Source organism: Gracilinanus agilis, chromosome 2 (genome assembly GCF_016433145.1).
Source record: "Gracilinanus agilis isolate LMUSP501 chromosome 2, AgileGrace, whole genome shotgun sequence".
Taxonomy (NCBI): Eukaryota; Metazoa; Chordata; class Mammalia; order Didelphimorphia; family Didelphidae; genus Gracilinanus; species Gracilinanus agilis.
In genome coordinates, this window is record NC_058131.1 from 413,764,230 (window position 1) to 413,772,696 (window position 8,467).

The 8,467-nt window shown below is 37.7% G+C and overlaps 1 protein-coding gene across 1 annotated transcript in view; it reads right to left on the minus strand.

Moving 5' to 3' along the window:
* The window catches only part of BCL11B (BAF chromatin remodeling complex subunit BCL11B), a 169,496-nt gene extending 161,289 nt beyond the window's left edge, over positions 1-8,207 (minus strand). Inside the window, exon 1 of the mRNA XM_044659901.1 lies at positions 8,085-8,207. Within this exon, the coding sequence (XP_044515836.1) occupies positions 8,085-8,207 (123 nt within the window). The remainder of the gene's footprint in view (positions 1-8,084) is intronic.
* Positions 8,208-8,467: the final 260 nt, after the last annotated feature.

Genomic DNA, 8,467 nt, shown 5'->3' on the forward strand with positions numbered 1-8,467 from the left:
TCAAACATCCGAGTCAAGAGGGACCCTAAAATCATGGATTATTAATTGTAGAAGTAGCCCTTCTGATCATCTCATCCTCACTCTGGTTTACTTCCAAAGTTTAAAAAGTTATTTATTTATAACATATCAGTTGAGGTTTGCAACAGCCCCATGAGTTAAGTTGAGCATATACTATTATACCTATCTTACAGATGAGGAAAGCAGAGCTCATAAAGTCTAAGTATCTTGCCCATGCTCAAACAGGTAGTAAGTGAAGAAAGATTTGAATGCAGTTCTCTGCTAGCACCAAGTCCAGTGGTCTTGGACTGCTTGACTGTATTACTGAGTCTTTATTTTATAGATTCGGAAAATCAAGAGCAGAATAGGAAAGGGAAGGGTCCAGGACTACTTAAAAACCAGCATGGGACCAAAACTCAGCTGTATCCCTCCAGAATCCATTCTTTAATACCATTCCCACAACATTTTTACTTTATAAAAAATCATTTTTGACAAGGAAAGAAATTTGAGGAATTTGGAAATAGAAAGGACCTGCTGAAAGTAGCTCTTGATGAAGTTTAGGCATAGTGATTATAACATTTGGGAACCATGTATATCCAAGAAAGCAGCTACTCTAGCTGATAAGTATCCAGCTTAGGGAATTAAGAGAAATGACTAATGTACCTACTGAACCGTTTATAATTATTTTTATGAAATCCTGGTCACTAGAGTAGATACCAGGTGATGAGAAAACAGCAAACATGTAGCAAATATTCAAAACACGGGGAAAAGCAGAGGAGTGATTCCAAGAACCAATACCTCTCCCCACCTCGCCTACCTCTGGCCTCCCAAACCCTGACATAAACATTCAGAAAAATAATGTGACAAGCAGTGCAAGAAAATCAACAAGCCTACAGAAGATAGGAAATGAGGAACAAGGAGCCCACGGATTTATAAGGACAAAGAGAGTGGTTTGGATTCTTTTTTGCTACACAACTAACACACACACACACACACACACACACACACACACACAGATTTTTGAGGAAGTGCAGAGATGCACAGTAAAATATTCTGTAGAAATTAACTCAAGACTTTTGAATGAATGAATGGAGAGTGGAGTAAGCAGAAACAGAAATACATTATATATGATGACTATCTAAATACAAATGGAAAAACAACAAAAAGATATACTGACCAAGACTGGCCTTGGAGAAGAAAAGATAAAATGAATCTATCTCCCGTCTCTGGAGAGATGGAGGGACTGTAGGTGTGGCACAGTGTGTTAGTTTTTCTGAATTGCTTTTTCCCCTTCTTTTTTTAAGTTCTTTGTCACAAATTCATTGAATAGAGGAAGGGGAAATGCAAGGCATATATTTGGAAATGAAGGTGGCACAATAACAAAAGTAAATATTTTCAAAGAAAAGAAAAAAAAGAGATTATTTAAAGACAAGAGCTAAGGTAGCCTCCCAACAAAGTACCCTGTTCTAGATTGCCACAGATCCTATTTCTCCGAAGAAAGGAGTCAGGCTTTTCTTGAACTCTCTGGAAATAATGACCCAACTCCAGAATAGAACTACTGAGATAATCTCTAAAATATAGATTAGACATAGTTCACGAATAAATTGTTATTACTCAGTCATTTCAATCATGTCTGACTCTTCGTGACCCCATTTGGGGATTTTCTTGGCGAAGATACTGGAGTGGTTTGCTGTTTCCTTTTCCAGTTTATTTTACAGATGAGGAAACTGAGGGAAATGGGATGAAGTGTTGTGCCCAGGGTCACACAGCTAATAGCTAAGGTCAAATTTGAACTCAGGTCTTCTTGACTCTAGATCTAGTGCCCTACACACTGCACCTTCTAGCTGCCTTTTACATGAATAAGGGCTCCACTTAAAGATATACACATGTGCTATAAAGGATAGCTTGAAAAAGGGAGAGGCTGAAGACACAAATTACAAGAGGAGGGCTATTCCAATAATTGGTGAGGGCTTTCATTTCTGTCCTTCAGGATCCCCTCTTTACTCAAGCTGAAGGGACTTTAAGGGTCATCTAATGCTATTTGAATTTGAAATATGAGGAAACTGAGGTCCAGAGAGATGGAGCCATTTCTCTAAGAGAAAAAGCAGCAAAACCACCTCTCAAACCCAGATCCTCAGCCTCCCAATTCATCTTTGCTCTCAGGGTACCATGCTGTTTCCCTTGCTTCTTCTCTGAACATTGAATTTATCATTAATCTGGGCATGTCCACTAGTCTTGCCTGGTAATCTGGAGAGAAATACCGAGTCTTGCAGTGTTATAAAGAAAGTCAGCCCAGGAAGGAAGGAGATGGGAGAATGAAATTCTAAAGATACACAGGGAAACTATTTCAATGATGCAAACTGTTCTTAAAAATTTCTGGTGTTCCAGAGAGACAGACAGAGAGAGAAAGAGACAGACAGAGACAGAGAGAAAGAGATTCTCTTTCCATTTCTGGACTTTTCTCTGTTGGGAGTTTGCAATGAATAAGAGATTTTATTTATTCATATTTTATAACTTTCCAAAAGCAGAGAAATGCTAAGTGAATCTGGACCAATAATTAAAACTAATGAGCCTGCTTCTAGCAGTCATGATGGAAGAAAGGAAACGGAGCCGAGTTTGATTCCCTCCTTCAGTTCCCTCTGATTTCTTTGGCTCTTCCCCCCCGCAGGTTTAAAGGAAGCCTCTCCCCACAAGGATAGTGCTTGAAGGCTGTAACTAGAGGGCAAGTAATATTTGAAAGGGATACTGGGAAGAAAACATTTTTGCCCCTCCCCAGGGGCAAAGAGTGGGGTCCAGTCCAGAAAGGGTGGTAGCTGGTCCTTCCACGCTTACCATCCTTTCCTTTTCCAGAACACACTATTAGAAACATACCACCTCGGGAGGGAGACAACGAGAATCATGTAACCACGAGAAAAAAATTAAAAAAAATTTTTTTAAAAAGAAAGAAAGAAAGAAAGGAAGGAAGGAAGGAAGGAAGGAAGGAAGGAAGGAAGGAAGGAAGAAAGAAAAAAAGAAAGAAAGAAAGATACCAACTCCACTGTCCAAAGTGGGAACTTGTCTAGGGATTTAAAAACAAACAACAAAATTTTAAAAGAATTTGTTTTCTCTAGTAATTTGAAAACTCTTTCTTGAATTTTTAAGCTGGATTTTCCAGCATGATTTCTAGAAGCATGTAGATGCTCCGATTCTGAACATTTTATTTTTTACTTTTAATACTCTGTGTTCTCTGTGCTGTTTCAATTCTTGGGTGCTTTGTATTTGGAAATGATTTTTAGCTCAACAGTCTTTCTGCTCTTAGGAAGAATTTTTGTCTGTTGAGTTTTTTAACATACAATTTGCTTTCTCTTCAAAATACAGTATACTTTTGTTCCTTTCCCCTTGAAATTTTGCAGTCTAAATTTGTTTCTATTCTTGATTTTTTTTGCTTAGTATTTAGGTTTCTGGTCATACACAAAGAGTTGTCTCCATTGGACTAAATTTATGCAATTCTTATATGAATTTATATTTGAAAGCTGAGATTCAACAGATTACATTTCAGTTCTCACTACACTGTCTGGCATATAGTAGGTGTTTAATAAATGTTTATTAACTGACACTGCATTCGATGAGACTAATTGTAACTCTAAATTCTAGTTAGTTGCTTGTCACTGTGCAAATTGACAGTGCTATTGTCTTTGTTCCCAATTTGCATATTTGCTTCACTGTTATTTGCTAAATGCCACTTTCTTATAGCATTACTTTGTTGTTTTCTTCCTTATTGTGAATTTGTTTTTAAACATCATGGATCAATATATTTAAAAAAATGAGGTATAAGTTACTGGAAAAATATACTGATGTTTTTGAGTTAGAAACTCATAAAAGTATCTTAATTTTAGGGGTAGACCTGGAGAATAGACATAAAAACACAATAAGGACATCATGGAATTAGGAGACTACAAGGTAATTCATAGCAATGTCAAGGCTGTGGAGAATACTTCTGTAAAAATCAATAGGTCTTGGCAACATATTGGAAATGGGGAGGGGTGGGGGGACACTGAGGAGTCAAGGATGACTCCTAGGTTACAGAAAACCCTGGGAAGAGCCTTTAGAGATTTTCTAGACCAACTTTTTCATTTTAGAATTTAGAATCTCAATTTAGAAATAAAGAAACTGAGGCAATATTATATAAATTATAGTATTATATATTTATATATAATTATGCATAATTATATAAAGAAACTGAGGCATTAGTATATAATAGGCACAAAGCCTTTGAAAACTAAGGGATCCATGAAAACAATTTGAAGCATGGTCGGTTTTTTAAAAACTTCTGTGTTTGAAAACTATAATAAAAATGTCTTTTTGGGTGTCCAAAAGAAGTCTAATTATTTTATAGATGAAGAACTTAGCCGGAGCAAGATTGAATGATTTGCTGACTGTCACACAGGTTTAAAGTCAAAGTTCAGCTTTGACCAAGGGTCCCTTGACTTTCTGGATCCAGTGATCATTACTGAGAGTTCTGTAGAGCCTCCCATACATCTACCCAGGCCAATGCCCTACTTTCTGGTTCTGGACCTTCCTCTGGGTCAGGCTGGGCTCCAAGATGGAAAGCTGTTTTTGCGCTGTGAGACCTTATTCGGATTTTGGCAGGACCAGGTGTTACCTGACTAACAACCAGATTGGTATAATTAGAATCTACTCAGAACTGAAACTCACTTTGATCCACCTGTGTCTTTCTTTTATTCAGACCTCTCCCTCACCTTATGGTAAAAGTTACAAAATAGATTTGCATATTTTTCTTGCCATTTACATCTATTCCCATTTTTGTTTGTGGAGCTAGATTTAGTTTATGCTACATATTGCCCAGACTTTATTAAACCAAAGCAAATTAACATTCATTTAGTTTTGAGATCTGAGGGATAATTTTATGACACTCTTTGAGATACTTAAGTGGACTAAGGAAAGATTAACTTTCATCCATCAAATATTTGAAGGGCTGTCTTGGGGAAGAGAAAGAAAACATTTTGTTAGAAGAACTGGGTGGAGCATGTAAAAGGGGACAAATTTCACCTATCCAGTAAGAAGAGCTGTCCAATGATAGACTGTGTTGCCTTGGAAGTCAGTGAGTCCCCAATCATTAGACATTTTAGAGCAAGCCTGGTGGTCAGAGATGATGAAGGAAGCTAGCTGGGAGAAAAGAATAATGCAATGGAAAGATCAATGGACTGGGAATCAGAAGACGCAAGTTCTTTTTCTGACTTTTTTATAATCACACCTGTGACCTTGCATGAGTCACCATATGTCCTGGGATCTGAGTTTCTTATACTTCCATAAAATGGGCACATTAAGAATTGCATTATCTATCTCACAAAAGCTGTAATAAATACATCATTTAGTAAACTGTCTATGAAAGCATGATTTATTATTTTTTTAGACAGCATTAATCTAAAAGATTAGAAATTGTGTCAGGTATCAGCTGACATTCTGTGACTGGAAGGCAAGGAGGGAGGCAGTGTAAAATAGCAGAAAGACCACTGGACTTAGAGTAAGGAGATGCCTCTATAGGAATTTATCACCTGTGATACTTAAGAGCTTTGTGATCTCACATAAGTGGTCACTTGAGCTCTCACTTTTCCTCATCTAAAAGATGGGGCTAACAGTATTTTTGGTACCTATCTCATAGTTGTTACAAGGATTAAATAAAATAATGTATTCCAAGCCTAAGTTTAATTGCCCCTAAAATAAAAAAGTCAATTAAAAAAATGAAATGTTAAAAATATGTTTTTCATGTGGTTTTTTTCCCCCACAACTAGGCATTCAAAGCATCATGGCAATGAAAAATTAAAAATTATTCTTATGCCACTCATGAAAAATATAAATGTCAGTCATTATTATTATAGAAAAAAGCATCTTTTTCACCTTACCTGATGGAATTTGGATAGAAATGATCACTTTCTCACCATTATTCTTTTATATTTAAATTTTTATGGACAATTAGAGAGGCAAATTAAATAACTGCTTTTGTAGTTGATTTAAAGTATTGGTATATGAATATATCTTCTATAGATTCACGGAAAAGCCCACTCAGTACAACTCAAGAGTTAGTGATGGGGGGCAGCTGTGTGACTCAGTGGATTGAAAGTCAGGCCCAGAAATGGGAGGTGCTGGGTTCAAATATGACCTCAGACACTTCCTAGCTGTGTGACCCTGGACAAGCCACTTAACCCCCATTGCCTAGCCCTTACCACTCTTCTGCCTTAGAACCAATACCCAGTATTGATTCTTAGATGGAAGGTAAGGGTTTAAAAAAAAAAAAAGAGTCTGTGATGATGAAGGGAATGGTATGTAATTCATCTTGTTCCTACTTTATTTTAAATCATTGCCTTAGGTCTTTCTATATTTCAGAAGAGTTTTTTCCTTTTTTTTTTTTTTTTTGTTGTTGACCAAAGCTTAAAGATGATGAGAATTTAGTGTGGTGATATCTATTAAAAATATTGTTCTTGAGTTTTTATGGATCAATATTATGTCAGAGTGACTGTGGGTAACAGTTGAGCAACCATGATAATAGTCTGGCTCCAGTACAGTTCATCATTTGCATTCTAAAGGAAAAGTTGAGGTCTGTATTAATGGTCTGAGGATTTTTCCATCTATGAGTTCATGAAAGAAAAAATTTTTCTTCCTTCCTTCCTTCCTTCCTTCCTTCCTTCCTTCCTTCCTTCCTTCCTTCCTTTCTTCCTTCCTTCTTTTCTTTCTTTCTTTCTTTCTTTCTTTCTTTCTTTCTTTCTTTCTTTCTTTCTTTCTTTCTGCCGTATCTACGGCTAAATTTGAAACCAAGACCTTCTATCTCCAAGCCTAGCTCTCTATCCACTGATCCATGACCTACCTGTCACACACAAAAAAGTTTCTGATATAATTTTAATCATATCTTGAAATCATATCAAATAATATCTTGAAAGGTTATTTGCCAGATGCTAAATTTTTTATTATCATCTAGTCTATTCCTTGATTTCATTGGCTTTCAAATATGATATTATTAAAAGAAATTGCTCTGGAAGTTCTGGTCATATGCCATTGTCCAAGTCACCTCTTTCTGATTCCATTTCTTCATTTAGAGAATGAGAGATAAAGCATCATCTACCCATTCTAAGGGGCCCTTAAAAGCATAACAATATTTTTTAGTCTGCAAAGTTCAGATAATATGCTTGTTGTCTTAATAGTGAGCCCCACTTTAAAGCAAATCCAACATGTGAGAATTCAGAATTAAGCAGCAAGAAGAAGCACTGAAGTGTTTACTATGTGACAGGGACCATACTTACAAAATAATTGCTTCCCCAAAAGATCTACAACTGTCTTCTTTTAAGTAGAAAGTTTCACTTGCATATTGAAAAGAGGATCCTAAACAATATGCCATGCACATAGCAGAAGTATAATATTTGGTAAAAGTAATAGTTTTTTTTTTTTCAGTAGTGCTTCTATTGTGTAAAACGAGGCCCTTCTGCACCATTATCTGTCCAATAGTTTATTCCTTACTGGAAAATCCTCGGCCTCTACCTTCTATAACCTTCATGGTCTCCTCAGGGATGCACAGAGCACCTCAGACCTAGAGAAGGTTTCTTTGTTTGTTTGTTCATTTTTTTAAAAAAGCCAAACACCCGACAGAGGGAAGACATCCTGTGTGATCCCTCCAGGGCTCAGGAACAGTCTTACACAAGCAGGAGACCTTGGAGAAATCTCCCAGCTGGAACTTCTACCAATGGAGACTGATCAATGCATAAATGAGCTACGTGCCCGTCTCCAACTTTCTGGGGAAGTTTCTGAGTATAATTTTGAATTATGTATATATTTTGGTCCTCTGAGAAAGCCCCACTCCATCTTTTGTGGGCCTTTCTCCTTTACCTTTGAGAACTCAGAGGCACACCCTGGGTGGGGAAGGGCCGCCATATCTTTTAGATAAGTCTTTGGAGAGAAATAAAAATCAAGGACATGGCTTGGACTTTCCCTGCTGGTGACCAATGTTGAGCAGCCCCTCCTGCTATCCACTGGGCTTTGCCTTTCTGGGACTGCCCAGGTTCCATTCAGGGCTTGTCAATCTGCACCCTGACAGTTACAGGGATGCTACAGGCTTCGTAGTTGGAGATCGGTGTGCTGCTGGCACAACTCAATCCCCAGTGCTCCCTGCAAATGAGGTCTCCTGGGGTGGTGGCGGGGGGCTTCGGGGGGTAGCAGGCCATGCCGCAGCTGTGGATCAACATTCCGATTTTGCCACCCTGGTATTACAAGGCGGAACGTTCCCAAACATTCTTTATGTATGTATTCAGATTCAGCTTATTGTTATTCTTCACTGTCAGGGCAAATGCGAGATTCAGAGTGTCTGGCTCCCTAACAAGTCCTGGGAAATGACACAAGAGTTTTTTTTTTTTTTTCCCTTTCCCTGAAATCATGCCTGATTAAGGCAGCTAAGATGACATTCTCTTCCTCTGCCTCTCTCCGT